This window comes from Zalophus californianus, chromosome 1, assembly GCF_009762305.2.
Source record: "Zalophus californianus isolate mZalCal1 chromosome 1, mZalCal1.pri.v2, whole genome shotgun sequence".
NCBI classification, from domain to species: Eukaryota; Metazoa; Chordata; class Mammalia; order Carnivora; family Otariidae; genus Zalophus; species Zalophus californianus.
The window spans coordinates 142,887,916-142,904,283 of NC_045595.1; the positions used below are offsets into that span (position 1 = coordinate 142,887,916).

Here is a 16,368-nt window from a genome sequence, read left to right on the forward strand (position 1 = left end):
GACATTTCTGTCATTAGAAGATTTTAAGTCAGCATAATGTTTTACAGTGACGTGCTTACAATGCTTCCAATTTTTACAACTGAGTAAACAGGGAAGGGACATTCTCAGGTCAGAGGTGAAATGAGCAGCCTCAAGGTCCAGTGGCCTACAGGTTGAAGAGAAAGAACGTTCCCAGATAACCTCCTGTTATCTAGTCCTATCTCCCCTCTGTCCCTTCTCATCAATTACCCCAGATTAAATGAATAAAATACACCTATAAAAATGTTACCCATCTTCTTAAAAAATGGTAGGGCTCCCATTCTCCTTCACGACAAGGCTCCACTCTTTAGGTTGGCATGTCAGGCCCTGAACAATTGGGCTCGCTCCTCTCTCCAGCTATATCCCCTACCACACGGCCCCCAATCTAGCCACACCCCACTGTCCTCTGTCCCCCATGTGCCACAGGCCCTGACATCCCTGTGCTTCCGATTTGCTTGCCTCTGAGCCCAGGGTCCATTTCGTCTAACAACCAAAGCCATAGCTCAAAAGTGACCTCCCACCCAAGGCAGGTAACTTCACCTCAATGCTTTGTTCATACCTCTTTCAGCATGCATTTCACTGCATTATCATTGTCTACACTTCTGTTTTACCTGCTTCCTCAGCTAAGTCATGAGCTTCTGCAGAGCAAGGAACATCTCATTAATGGAGCTCTTGGCCAATGTAGATAAGTTTAAAGGTGGCAAAGCCTTTATCAACTATTCAAATGTGAATGAAGTGAAGACATGGAGGATCCCACTGTGTTACAGCAGTTAAATTGGCCTGCCCAAGCAGAGGGCAGGATCTGAACAGCAGGTCACTGAGGCTGAGGTCCCTGCAGGTCTCCCATAGGAGAGGCACAGGAAGGGGTCTCAGGACCTGTCCCAGACTAGCAATCCTCTGCATTTGGACATACTTCTCCCCTGCCACTTCCAGGACCCTAAGCAGGGACACATTCGCTAGTCCGGAGTTTTGCTAACCTGGGGATCAAAGGAGAAAGGAGGGACTGAGTGCATAAACACAGCCATGGTCCCCTCCCTTCCTTTCCTTAAAAGAAGCAGAGGAGAAGAAGGGAATGTGTTCAATTAAGCACCAGACAAAGCACTTCAGGGAACAGAAGTGTTCCTCACATTCTTTTTGCCTGAAAAAGCCAGTCAGTCATAAAAATTATTATAATAAGAGATTGTTTTAAAACCCAATACAGGCACAAAATATTAAATTTCATAGGAAAGGAATTCATGATGTGATAGCTAAACCACTTCCTTAGGACTCAGTAGAGTGGGCTCTAGAACATGGTCTCACGCTAGCTCACTGTGTGACCTTCTCTGGGCTCAGTGTTCCCATCTGCAAAATGAGTGCAGTGAGCCAGGCATTCTTGGAGGCCTTTTCCAGCTCTGCTGTATCTTGAAATCATTAACCTCCAACCTGGAAAGTTTAAATCATACTTTGTCAAAGCACACGAGGTTTATTTGCCCACACGTATTGATTCTCTGTGGGGAGATACAGAAGATTTTCTTTTTCTTCAGCCTCTTTTGTGCATACACGATGCCTGTGGTCAGGGCAGCTGGCAGCACTGGAGGTACAGTTACGGTGAAGAGGAGCAGGGCCATGGCTGTAGTATCTCTTGAAGAAACCTGAAGAGGGAGGGACATACAGGTCAGCCCAGCAGAGCAGTCTGGTACCCTTTCTGGCACCATCTCCTGTAATAGCACAGGAGCTCTAGAAACTCAAGAGTATTCAAAGTGAGCTGGCTCTTGGTGGGGTTGAGAGTTCTCTTGGGTGTGTCTAAGGAATGGACAAGTTGTCTCCCACTGAGAACAAAGGAGACTCTGAACCCTACTGGATGTCCACTCTGCCCTTTCCTGACTCTGTTTCTCTTCACTTAGCATTCCCTCCACCCAGAGTGCCATCCCTCCTCTGCTCACCATAACACACCCTCTGGACTCCCCAGGCATGGAGACCATCTTGGAGTTGTAACATTTCACACACTGGCTTGACGGTTGGGTTTTAAATCTCCCTCAGTAGCTTCCAAACTCCTTTGGGTGCAGCAGCTGTGGCTTATACATCTTCGAAGTCATTTTCAAGTTCATCTTATTCATCTCTAGATACAGAGCCTAGCACAGTTTCTGACACAGAGGAGGTACCCAGCACACATATGAAATGAATGGTGACCTGATAAAAATGATGACCAAGATTCTGCTAAGATCTCAACATGTATTATCTGTTATAGGAAAGTCAATAGTAAAAATAGCTTGCTCTCACTGCTCATGTTCTAGGGTGGGCCTTGTGTTAGGCTACATACATTATTTAGTGACTCCCCATAAAAACCTTATGTTGTAAATACTGTTATTTTTTCTATTTAACAGATAAAGAAACCGAGGCTTAAAAAATTAAATAACTTCCTCAAGCCACCTGCTAGTTAAATGGTGAGGATCTGAACCCTAGTCTGTCCCACTGCAGGGAACAAGTATGTGACCATTGTGTTATACTATCAAGCCAGTTCACATGGAGTCAAGATCCTAGTCAGGTCTGCAGAAATTCACATGACTGATAAAGAGTGGAGGCAAGATCAAATCACAGGATGGCTTGTTTTACTTTTCAAATGCTCTAGATACTATGCTTTACCCTAGATTTTTATGAAATCAACCATAATTTTAGCCATAAAGTGCTCATCTGACTACTGGAAACACAGATTCAAGTTTAGGAACAATGCCTGCTAGATACGTCATTGATCCAATCTCAGTTTATTACAAAATCCATCATTCCTTGCTTTTTTCCAACTACAGCCACAGAGTGTTGACCGTGAGGACTCAGTCCTGTCAAGTCCTAAGCCAGTACAGATAGAGACAGCCAACAGGGCCATAGGTTATGACCCACAAGAAGACGGGGTTTGTGATTAGTGTTGCTACTTGGTGTATATTGGATGTTGAGTCCCACTCAGGAAAGTTTCATTCCCAATCACTGCAGGGGCTTCTTAGTCCACACAAGAGAGCTTTTTGCTTGTTTTCCTGTTCAACACTACTCTTCCCCATATAAAACTGGCACATTGCCTCAAGTTCCAGCCCTACTAGTTTTAACAGTCTGCAGAGCTCTTTCCAGGGTCCATTCTACTGGTGCCAATATACCATGGCTTCCTTTGCCTGACCTAGAAAAGCTCCCTGGGGACTGTAATGACTACCCAGAGTACAAGTGTGAGCATGAACATCGCCTGGAAATTCTTGTGACTGTCCAGTAATATATACCTCTCTCCCCAATAACACACACATAGAATGCACTAAAGCTACCAATTTGGGCATTGTAATTAGGTCACCCATACCCAGTTTCATATCTATGTTTGGACCCTTTTATTCACAGTTTTTTCTTCTTCCCTATGAGCCACATTGCTAACATCCTAATATGTCTTACAGAAGAGACTGCATGGTTTCCCACAGAATCAGATGCTCAGGACCAGAAAGGACTTCAGAGGTCATTTGTGACAACCCTTCTCTGTCCAGCCAACATAACTATTAAGAGGGACATTCAAATGAAACCAGACACCATGAAGCTTAAAAGGAAGTGTGGATCCATGCAGCATACATTTCTGTAAAAGTGGACATTTATAATTTATATATATATATATATATTTTTTTTTTTAAGAGAAAGAGGGGAGAAGGAAAGGAGGAGGGGCAGAGGGAGAGAAAGAATCTCAAGCGCTGAGTGTGGAGCCTGACACAGGGCTTGATCTTACAACCCTGAGATCATGACCTGAGCTGAAATCAAGAGTCGGATGCTTAACTGACTAAGCCACCCAGTCACCCCTGTAAAAATGGACATTTAATTCCATTTCAGAACCTAACAGAACACAGAGCAATACATTGCCTAAATGGTCTGTTGGGTATGCCTTGGGCAATGTACACACTCAAATATTTCAACATTCTCAAATAATCCAAATTCCTAGGCATGGAATTTAAGATTCCCTTCAATGTAACCTATTTCTACCTTGCTAGGCTTAATGTCTCAGTTGCTCACTGGTTCCAGAAGACCCATCTGCATTTCTTGCTTTGTCCTTTGCTCACTCTAATTAGTATGCCCTTTCTGCTCTCTGATCTGATTGACTAAGTCCTCTCCATCCTATCAGACTTGAGAAACATGTATTTCCTCTGAAGCTATTTGGGCTTGGGTATTACAAATGCCACACACACAATAACCTCTCATTCCATCCAAGTGGTGAAAGGACTGTGAACTTTGCAACTTTTCGTAGCTGTGTCATCCAATACAATTTTCACTAACCACATATGGGTACTTAAATTGAAATCAATCAAATAATCAATTAGTTAAAATAAATTATGTTAATTAAAAATAATTAAAATGAAGTAAAATCGAAAGTTCATTTCCTCAGTCACACTAGCCACAGTTCAAGCATTCAATAAGCACATGTGGTTAAGGGCTACTAAATTGAACAGTGTAGGTATAGAATAGTTTCATCATCTAAGAAAGCTCCATTGGACAGCACTGACTCACAGAATGATGGGGTTAAAAGGCATCCTTATCTAACCCTTTTAAGTTAGGTCAAGTTCCTTGAGAAAGCTATGCTATTAAAAAACTTTACCCCCAATACTTACTCCATGGTACATATATACACCAAGAGCATAGAAGAAACCCACAACTCCAAGGCAGGCCAGGAACACTATAAACTTGAAGGCATCGTTGTACAGTTTCAAGTTCAGAGGCCGAGGGTAGAGGATGGATCTTACCAAGTCCCCTTTGGCGGTATTGTAACCTACATGAAGATAATTGCAGGTGGAGTAAGGTTCTTTAATACAGTTTTCCCCAAACCCAAAATGGTTTGCATCAAATTAAGGATTGGGTAATAGTGTCATTTGAATATGGAACGAAAACACCATTGTTAACAGTATATTTATATTTATTATTCTTACATGTTGCCAGGAACCATAAATGGTGTTCATTTAGCCCTGCTCAATTTCTCTTGCTCTGAGAGTCAGTGCTTCAGTGGCTCACACAGTGCAGCTCCTCATTCATGCATGAGACTGGGGAAAAGAAGACTAAGGAACCAACAGATGCAGTCACCAGAGAAGATGAGCTGCTGAGAGAAGACTTTAAAGCTCAAATATGTGTTGAAAATAAAAGAAAAGAGAAAAGGAAAGCACAAAGCAAGGAATTTCTTAAATATATGTGCCTTTCATCATGTCATTTGTATGCTCAAAAACCTTCCAGAGCCTCCATTTTTTATAATAAAGTTCAAATTTCTAAGCATGGCATTCCAAGTCCCATCAATCTGGTGGACTCTTATCTTGCTAGACTTTTAACTAGCTCTGCTCTCAGAAGACCCCAGTGCACTCTTTCTTTTGTCTTTTGCAGAAACAGATTAGCATGTCTTTTCAGCTCTCTGATAGGATTGGCTAAATCCTTCCCATCCTATCAGGTCTGGCTCAAAAATGCCACCTCATCAAAGAAATGTTTCCAGAATTCTACTCTCACACTTCATATAAAAAATAATTTCTCCCCTTCTTTGGAGTCCCTATAACATTTAATCACATGACATCTATCTCTGCTCTCCTGCACAAGACCACAGCTTCTTTAAGGTCAAGGAGTATCTCACAATTATTTTTTCCTTTAGCCCTGAGGGCATAGCACTTTGTAGATACTCATTAATATCTAAGTTTTTGGCAAAAAAAAACCTGACTACTAGATATAAGTCACTATTGTTAAGTATGAAATATGCCTTAATCCCACTGCTTGGTGAATATCTTGTCTCTTCAAACATGGTTTTGCAGCCTTTGGAGAAAAGGAGGAGAGCTTTCTCTAACCTGTTGCCTCAGCATTTTATAAGCTCAGATCAGGTGGTTTCCATGATTACCATCCATTAGCTCCTGCTTACCAGCTGGCTGAGATATTCTCATGCCCACTGACTACTTTGAAACAAAACTTGATATTTTTAATTAAAAAAAAGTCAGGTAGAACAATTGAATCATAGACTAACTAACGTTAGTCTATGACTAACTAAACAATTGAATCATAGACTAACTAACTAACTAACATACCTTGGTATGTTTTGAATTTGTGCATATGTGTGCTGGCAGAAACACAAGTGAATATGACAAGCTAGGACCAGGTCATGGAAGGTGTTGGCTGCATCATGTCATGTGAAAGATTGGGCGTAATATTAATAGTTTTGAAAAGTTTTTGAGCACAGTGTGCATAAACTGCTTCAAAATATGTTTTAGAAATATGACTTGGTGAGAGATCTAGGAATAAACAGAACAAAAGACAAGACAAAGTATTTCAGGCAAAAGCTGAAAGGGAACAGTCAAAAGAATATTTCTGTTGTAATAGTTAGACAGGAGATGATGAAGGGCCTAGACAAAACACCAACTGTGGGGTTGAAGGAGAGGGAGACAGGACTTGGGAGGTATTTGTAGAATCAACAGGATGTGGTGCCCTACTTGGTAAGGGAGAAAGTGAGGAGTTAAAGGTGATGTGGAGAGACTGGCTAGATGGTAATGCTGTCAACAGAAAGAGGAGGTTGAGTCCTTTAGATGCCTTGACTTCGAAGTGCCTTGACTTTGAAGTGCCTTGACTTTGAAGTTTAAACCCAAGTGGAGAAACCCAGCAGGGATCTTGAAATAATAGCCCAGCAAACAGCACTTTGAAAGGGAAAGTCCTCAAGCAACAATGGTTGGAACTGTTTTCTTGGTAATTACTTAGAGTGGGTGTAGAGGGAAAAGAAAAGAAGCATGTGGGCATAAAAAAAAAAACCAAAACCAACCAAACCTATAAGAACATAGTCTTGCCTTTGAGAAAGTGTACTTCATCTCTGTATATGCTTCATCATAGATGAGAATTTTAACAATGAACCATTCAGTTGGAAATGGTGTCAATTTAGAATAATAAGGGTCCTACTGGAAAGGAGTATGGCTGTTATTACCAGAATATAGCAAACTTCATATTCCTAAACAAAATTTTCCCAATCCAACTCCCCCACCTCTAATCATGGACTAAATTTACAAAAGTGGAATCTACCAACCTGTTTGCAAGACAACTGCTCTCACTGGCCCCTGCCCAGACGGCTTAACCTGGATAACTTCCGTCCCACAGAAAAGGACATGTTTCCGATAATCTTCCAAGCTGTGGGATTTCCAAGCAACGGTGTTGTCCCCATGGGGCAATGGTGTCTTCGTGACAGGTATACTTTCTCCTAAAGAAGATTGTCTTTTGTTGATTCCATGTAACCTCAGGTAGTCATTTAGAGCTGGTATTTTCCAGTTTCAAGAAAGTATACAAACCACAGCTATTCAGGTCTTACTGCTCATCTCCTGAGTCAGACGACTTCTCAGGGATGCTGGTGATGCAAGTAGTGGTATATTTGGTTACATTTCAGATATTTATTTAAGGTGCACCTATATTTTCCATACCTGGTCTGCATGGTTTGCTGTTAGAATTTAAAAAAGCAGGCCAGGGTGCCTGGGTGGCTCAGTTGGTTAAGCGACTGCCTTCGGCTCAGGTCATGATCCTGGAGTCCCGGGATCGAGTCCCACATCAGTCTCCTTGCTCAGCAGGGAGTCTGCTTCTCCCTCTGACCCTCTTCCCTCTCGTGCTCTCTATCTCTCATTCTCTCCCTCTCAAATAAATAAAATCTTTAAAAAAAATAAAAAATAAAAAAGCAGGCCATTTTAGCAAAGAGAGTTGTCACTTAAATGTCTCCCCAAGTATTCTTTAAGCCCAGATCTATGCTAGGCAATGAAGGAGCTATAAATTATGTGTAAAGCAATTATTATTTCCCTTTCATTTACTTGTTTATCTGTGCATTCATCCATTCATTCAACAGATATTTTTAAGTGCTTATTCTGTGCCAGGCACTGCTCTAGGTGCTGAGAATATAATAATGAAGAAGACAGACAGAAATCCTGCCGTCAGAGGCCCAGGGGCCAAGCCACTAAAGAGTAGTAAATAATTAACGAAAATACAATAAGTATTTTGGTAGTAGTACCAGGTGATCTGAAGATCTAGCCCAAACAGGGGACCAGGAAAGGCAATTAACAAACGACAACTCAAAAGGAAATGAGGCCAACTAGATCAAGGAGAAGAGGAAAGTGTTCTTAGAAGAAATGAAGGCAAGAGAATGCTCTGCCCTGGGCACTAAAGATGGTTGAGGGTGTTTGGGACATTGAGTGTGAAGGTAGAGGTAAAGAATCCTCGAAGTACAGAGATGAACGAGAAATTATGCCCTCATAAAATCTAAAAAGTATTTTTCATGATCTTTTTGGAGGGTGTAGTGAAAACTAGAAACCAATATAACAGGATATCTCTTTTTTCTTTCTGGATGATCTCAGCTCTATTCTCATTAATTAACACTTCTTAATAAGTGGAACTGCTTTCTTGGCTCAATAACATCTGTATTGATCTTCCGTCTCTCCTGTGTTCTTGTTCTATATTTCCCCGTGGTGGGCTGTTCATGCCAACCTGGATATCCCACTAGCCTCCCCAAGTCTCCGTATCCACATTGTCACCTGTGCTTCTGACTAATAAATCTGAGGTTCCCACAAACCCCTTCTAGGGTTCAATTAAGTTGTTAGAGTGGCTCACAGAACTCAGTGGAATACTTACATTTACTAATTTGTTAAAGGATATGATAAAGGATACAGATAAATAGCCAGATGAAGAGATACAGAGGATGGGGCTTGGAAGGGTCCTGAGTGCAAACTCTCTTGCTAGATTTTCAAAGCCACCAAAAACTGAGCATCACTGGCTCTTCTTCCTACACACTCCAGCTAAACTAGGCCACTTGCATATCCTATTATTGACTGCCATTCTTTGCCGGTACTATTCCTCTACTTTTCCTGACGGCAGGAAGACAGGTTACTTAAGACACAAAGAAAATTAGCTCAGAGTTCAAAAGGATACATTTCAGAGACAAAATAAAAATGCTAATAACCCTTCCTGGCTCCCAGATTTAAAAAGCACTAGAATGAATTTAAAATTCCATCAGTCTTTTGCTAAATGTTCAATTAGCAAAATAACATGTCATATTTCTAATTTGGAAATAGTATTATATTGATTATAGTTACACAAATTCAGGTTCTATCTCTCCTTCTAGGTAATAACTGAGGGCAAGTACTTTGACATGTATGACTTTTTATACTGCTCATTTTCCTTGCTGGTATGTAATAGGTTCAAAAGACATATTTTTGCTCAGTGCCTGGGTGAATTGAATAAAAACAATTACCCAGGTTTTTCTATGATTGGTTTTTCAAAACTAGTTTTCTACAGGGTGCATTTTTAACATCCTAAGGTGCAAGAAGCTATGCAATTTTTATTAGTGATCTTGAATATTCTCAGGAAATTCCTTTAGCTAAGCATTGCCCCTTCTCATTGTCTTTAAAACAATTATGATATTTATCCTTTGTTTGGATTTACCAATTGTGTTCTAAGTGGCTTTGGAAAAGGGATAGAACCTTTTCGACAAATCTCCAATCGCTATATCCCCATTGTTTTTGAAATCAGCCTTTTTCAAAGCAGATACTTAGAGATAATTTCTAATGTTGTTCTGCTTTTGAATCACAGCGTATTAATCCACAATATTAGTGGATAGCTTATGAACACACAACCCGCAGTATTACTGGCGGGCAGGCATTCAATCAACCAGAGATAGAAGTCATTTGGAGATAATGTTCCAAAGATAACATTCAAATCAGATATTATTTTACACAGAAATGACTTTCAAGTCTCTTTTACGCTATTCACATATTAATAAGGAATCTCGTTCTTGGCCTTTGTCGGAATCCCAAGAAAGAGTGATTTGCCTACAAATGTTTAGAGGTCTAAGTAGGCTGAGGAGTGTTTTAGAAGGAAGAACACTCATCATCAACTTCCGCTGGCTTCCGGGACCTGGAAGTCCTGGCTGCTGTGAAGTGGGATTCTGTCCTTAATCCCCAGTGAGCCGGTATCTCCACATGAAATGCCCTGTTCTTGTTTGTTTGTATTTCGGGGGCCATTCGACTGTAAGCTGTTTGAGGGTAGTGGCCACTTCTCACTTGTCTTGTGACTCCAGCACACAACAGAGTACCTGGCACAGAGTAGGCATTTCTGAACCTTTATTGAATAAATGGACAGATGAATGAATAAATGAAAGAAAAGGAGAAGTGAGAGATAGGAGGAAAGGAAAAAGGAAGAGAGATTAAGATCAGACCTAGCAATTCATCACAAGCTTGTCTGACAGGATGTATGTAGATGTGAAATCACCACTTCAGGAAATTCCTGTATGAGTAAGGAAACATTGTAGAAGTTTGTGAAAACAGAGCAAGAGGCACCAGTCAGCCTCCTTTTGCAGGGAGACAGGCCTGAGACATTTGCCAAGCCCAGAGGAGGAGTGGGGGCCACAGACAAGAGAGCTACCCTAGACCAAACCCACCTCCCAGTGCCTTGCACAACCTCTAGTAGCCAGACTTGGGTCAGGGGACCCACCAACTGATGGGAACGACTGTCTGACTTACGCCACTGCTCACTCTCAAGGATGGCAATATTTGGAGCAAAAATAAAAACTAAGTGTAGTTACAAAATTAAATTTCTTGCATAGTTGAACTTATGGCAATAGGATGAGGCTAAGGAAACGATGAGGAGGAAGATCCTACAATGGGCATGTGCTGTGGGGGGAGTGCCCCATTGAGAGAAAAAGATGATGAGGCACAAGGAATGAGAGCTTTACCCCTCTTAGAATCCTCCTCCTCCTCACTCCCGTGGTCCCTCCTTTCTGGAAGCAAAAGCCACCTCTGACCCTGATACTTGCTAGCCGACCAGTCTGGTCTCTTTTCACCTGGGTTTCTTCATCTGGAGGTTGGGTATTATAACAGCTCTTCATTTGTTTTATGCTATGACAAAGTGAGATATAAAAGTTATTTATAAAATGTAAATTGCTCTAGAGATGCTAAGAGTATTTGCCATTTTTCTTCTAAATAAAGACATAAATAAAGACTTCTATATATGAAAAGGACTGGTTTGCACATGGGGAAAAAAAACCTGAGTCACATTCATGGACAAATGTTCTAGAAAGACATAGGCAGTTTCAGGAATCAAAGCATAATCTGATTGTTCAATGAGGATCATTTTTACAAATAGTGTATGTGAGCGGGTAGATCTATGTAGGTTGTGTAATAATGTATTTAAAGCATGGTGGTAATTAGATCTTTCTGAAGAAAACAATAAGAAAGAAATATACGTATTTCTGTTTTATGTGTCTGTCTCTAAAGTTGACATTTATTAGTACTTAGGTTTCATAGATATTATTGCTGGTGACCTTATTTTTCCAGAAACAGACCTAAGAAAAGCCACTTACTTCTTAAGGTCATTTTAGGTCAAGTTTGCACATTGTGGAAAAGCAGCACTGTTTGCCCTCTCTACTTCTCTGGAACTCTCTGAGTTTTCCTAGAAGCAAGGCAAGAACCTTGCACCCAAGTCAGTAGACCCAGGGGAGTAAATGTGATCAGTCCTCCCCTTTCTCCTCACAGCCATGCTCTCTTGCCAATGAGTGAAGCCATTCTTCACTGGCAAGCTGCTATAAATGTGAGAGGTCGCTGCGTTGGAGTGAGGAGGACAGTTTTTTGGGGGGCTTGAGGTTTGTGCATCAGGTACCATGGTAACATTCCGGATGAAGGATATGATCAGTATGCAAATCCTCATCGTTATCATTATAAGACAGTTAGATTTCAACACACTAAAGGGGTATTTTGTAATTATACCAAGCATATTTATGTTTGCTACATTTTCCTGTCTCAATTTTAAATTAAGCAGACCCATTTTTAATGTGACATCTGCTTGTGTTGAACAATTTAGGAATCTATAATGATTCTCTTTACATTTAGGTGACATTAGAAAGTTGTGTGTGTGTGTGTGTGTGTGTGTGTGTGTGCGCGCGAGCGCATGCGCGTGTGTATTTTCCTGTCTTTAGCAACTTGGAAACAGAAAAATACAACAATTTGTAAGCACAAAAGACAAATATTCTCTATTTTTGTGTATCGTATAGTTTCTTCTTCTCTTATTATGATATCCTGTGTATTTTGAGGTCTTTTGACTAAAGAATATTTTATACCTAGTGCCTTGCTAATTATACAAATTCAAATGAACTTTACAAAGTACAAACAAGAACAAGAATAACAGTTCAAACCATTATAAGAAAACTGGCTTTCTGCTCAGTAAGATCAACTGGAAACACAATTCTAAAGAACAGAACTGTTATATGGCCTTTCCTTGAAGGTTCAATTCAATTTCCTTCCCAGGAAATCTGGGGCTCAGTTTTCCATCTACAGAGAGCAGGGTTGGATAAAATCTCTGCACCTTGCCAATTGTGAAAGCTGGTGGTTTCCATTTGTGTTGTGTTTGGATAGGTGTTTATGTTTATGAAGATACTGTGCATCAAGCAGTCTTATGCATTCACCTTCCTCTGAACCAAAGCACCCAATTTACTACACCCATTAGGACATGAACCAATCACATGTATTAGACTTTTCTTCTATTTATAAATTTTGTATTTATTGTCATTAGATTCTTAAAATATTAAATGTTTCCTAATTGCATATATGAATTCTCCATCTGCGTGAATAGCCTGGCCGTGTCTCCCTCACCTATCTCTCCATATCTTAATATCAGGCTGGTATAAAGCAGGTAAGGATGTGTTGATCTGCTTTGCCAACTCTTGTCTTAGGTGTTGGATAGGAAAGAAGCTCCGTGACAACAGCCTACCTGTGAGCATGCCTTCATTCACCACACAGCTTCCATCAATCAGAATAGCATCACATGGCAATGAAAGTTTTCCTGGAAGAATAAGAGTATCTCCAGGAACCAAGAGACAGGATTCCAGCTCCTGCAAACCTATACAACAGCAAAGTTTCCATGACTGGCTGATCTTTTCCTGTTTTTACTGAAAGATGCAAGTGGCTGAGAACTCTTAACCAACCAAGGACTGCCCTACACATTCACCTGCTCCAGCTCCTTTCTGCTCATTTGCAAAATCACAGAAACCAGGATTAGGGATTTGATTCCAGGGCCATAGTAAAAGATTAGGAGAGCAACAAGATCCCATCTCGATCTTAGTACTTAGGACAGTGCTCTGCCCACAGGAGATACTCAAGGGTATCGGTCATCTGAGAGGTTCCCCTCTACTGCTGCTTACTTGCTGGGGCTGGGCTCCTGCCCCCCTGTGGCATACCCTGTCTTTGGTCTGGGGCCTAGTGTAAACCATTCAGACAGTGTCTGCTGCCAGGGGGTGCAGTTCCTCACTCCTTGCAAAGAGCCATGGCCACCCTACTCCAGGCTAAGTCCAGAGTAAAATGCCAAATGTCCAGCCAGCCATTTGCAAGAATTATGCATGACTGTATTCTGGATAACAGATTGAAAATGTTATGATTCTGGGTCTGTTTGGGATGGTTAGTAGGGGACATCAAAAAGCCTTAAGAAGGCTTACCCAGTAACATTCAAATGAGTGAAGTATGGAAAGCAGAGGGAACTGGAAGCAACACAGACACTGGGTGGAAATGGTTCAATCAGGATGAGGCATGCAAATTACCCAGGGTACAAAATTCAGTGAGATGTTCACCTTCTGGGTCCTGCAAATGCAAGCGAACTTTTGCATGATCTCCTCATTAAGTTTTGCATCTTAGAAGCCTTATTTGCCTCAATTTAGCCCCAGTCCTGGATTTAAGCAGAGAAGACTTTTCTCCTCGACTAATAATCAGTAACAAATGAGACTGATTCCACCCTGAAGCTGGCAGAACATACACTTACCTGTGCCCTTTACGATGACTGTAACCTGGACTTTGTTGTGATCCTCCACAAGCTTGTGCAGCTTAACTGATTGCTGCCAATTGAAAGTCAATGTTTAAATATCCAGGAGTCCATAACTCGAAAACCACATGATCTCAATACAGTAAATACAGAGCCTGCCATCACAGCCAAAGCGACTGTAGGCAGACTCAAGTTCTACTTTTGATGCTTCTGCTTCCCTGCCCTGACCCCTATCCTAGCCAACCCCCAAGCTGTAGCAACAAATATGCTAATTAGCTTAATACTATTTCAATGCCAGGAAACATAATGCACAGCCACCATGCCCAAGGACCAACACCAAGGCCCCGAGGCTGCACTTCTTGAGGGAGCACGAGGAAGCAAGGGAAGAACAACAAGACCATGAACAGGTTACTTTCCCTCTCGGTACCTGTTTCCCTGTCTATAAAAACAGCGAAGCTGAATTTGATCTTTCCACTGCAAGAGCCTGAGAATATTTGGGTTGTGTTTTGATTTTATGTGGAACAACCATCCCCTCCTTTATGAACTGGTGGATTTTCATCTTGGGGAAGTCTGCAGACTGGAGCCACACTGCTCCGTTTGGAAGCCTGGTGCTTCCACTTAGGCATTATTCAGCCTGTTTAACTCCCTTTTCCTAATCTGAGAGTGGAGATAACAGCAGTATCTGTTTCAGACGGCTTTGAAAATTTAGTTAGTGCTTATCTTAGTTATTGCTTTGGATAGTCCTCATTACCATGGTAAGAGCTCAATAAGTGTTAATTATCAATAAGAAAGTTGTTGCTGGAAAAACAATTGTCTAAGTGCATCAGCTGGAAAGATTCGCTTGGGGTAGAATTCATTGAGATACGACCGTGTGCAAAGTGGAGGAAATGGAAGCAGCCCGATGAAGTGGAGGTAGAGTCTCCTGGGAAAACTCCGGAGACCGGAAGGCAGAGGTGAGAGGACATGGGGTCCACACAATTCCCCATATCGACTATAGGGGGCGCCATGGGCTGGGGCATTCCCGAAAGGCACTGCCCCTTCAGTAGGGATGTCAGTTACTTGGATACTCGTAAGTAGAAGAGATCTAAATACTGTCAACAATACTGAAACACAGCCTAACCTAACTCAAGTATAAAACTTCTCCTTTCAGATGTTAGGGTAAATTATTTTTATCTGTCCTATTGATTTTGAGCCAATGGTAGCTAATGTCACCAGACTAAGACAAGCATTACATACATTGATGTAACTTTCCTCTTGAGAAATAATAATAAATCCCGTGTTTTTGTTTATGCAAGACAAATTATTGTTTACTTCAGTTTTTTTATGAGAAGCTACACTTCAAACATTTGGACCAATTGAGTGGAAGAAGTGATATTACTATTTGTTAGGTACATATTCAGTGCCCTAACTTGACTACCTGAGGCTTGCGGAATGGAGCATCCATTTTAATGATGCATAATAGTGCGAAAGTCAGCCACGGTTCTGTGACAAAAAAACTGGATTCAGTCAGGATTCCTGAGTTGTCGGTCAGGTTACCCACTAATCAGCCACATACCCATATATAAGAAATTTCACCTTATAAGTTAGTTGTTCCCTCTCGCTAAACAGATGACATTGAACTGAATCATTTTTAATTATCTTCCAAAACTGAACATGGTCTGATACTGATTTATTTTACATATCAGAGATTTATTCAAAGCCCCCAAGGCTTCATAAAAGAAATACCCAGCGTTTATAATGGCTCACATTATTATTATTTTTAAAGTTATTTTATTATTTATTTATTTATTTATTTATTTATTTATTTATTTATTTATTAGTTTGAAACATTAAGCAACTACTCTGTGCCAAACACTGTTGTAAGCACTTGGAGTGTATTGTTTGATTTTCCTTTTTTTTTACTCCTCAATCTAATCTGACGATGAAAATGTTATCATCTCCAATGTACACATAACAAAATAAAAGCCAAACAAAACCAAAACCAAGACAAAATAGGGACTTGAAAATGTTAAAGTAACTTGCCTGCAATCATTTACTTACTAAGTATTAAGATTGAAAGTAAAACCCCAGTTCATCTGACTCTAAAGCCTTTTCTGTTGAGAACACATTCTCCTAAAGTGCTTGAAAACAGCCTTTTTCTTTTAAGAAGATAAATAACCTTCCTTATAAATTTCTTTAAGTTACTTTCTTGCTTAGCAAACTCTTAGTCAATGCCATGATAACTTCAACCTAGCTTAAGAGGATGATAATCAACACATTTGGAAGTGGTGAAGTATGAGTTCATAATGATTGACTGTAACTCTCAAAACTCATTTTGGCATCAAGCTGGATTTGTTCATCAGGCTTAGCGTTCTGAGAAACCTGCCATGCTTCCACGCCTCTGTTCAAGCTAATACCTGGAATGCTCACTCGGGTTTTCTACTAGCAAACTCTTTCGAATCCTTCACATAAAGCCCTGCTCAAATGTCACCTCCACTCTCTAAGTCACTAACATCCCCAGAAAGAATTAATTGTTCCGCTCTCTGTGTTTCCACCTGTATTAGTGAACTGATCACATTCCATTACAGCTGTTTTCTTGTC

The 16,368-nt window shown here is 40.7% G+C and overlaps 1 protein-coding gene across 2 annotated transcripts in view; it reads right to left on the reverse strand.

Annotated features, from left to right (window-relative positions):
* Positions 1 to 16,368, reverse strand: part of ATP13A5 (ATPase 13A5) — a 115,175-nt gene that overhangs the window by 58,098 nt on the left and 40,709 nt on the right. For both annotated transcript variants that reach the window (XM_027585599.2, XM_027585598.2), the window contains exons 8-12: positions 13,789 to 13,861; positions 12,748 to 12,876; positions 7,040 to 7,210; positions 4,617 to 4,774; positions 1,461 to 1,649 (exon numbers count right to left, since the gene is read on the reverse strand). In XM_027585599.2, coding sequence (XP_027441400.1) covers positions 1,461 to 1,649; positions 4,617 to 4,774; positions 7,040 to 7,210; positions 12,748 to 12,876; positions 13,789 to 13,861 — 720 coding nt within the window. The remainder of the gene's footprint in view (positions 1 to 1,460; positions 1,650 to 4,616; positions 4,775 to 7,039; positions 7,211 to 12,747; positions 12,877 to 13,788; positions 13,862 to 16,368) is intronic.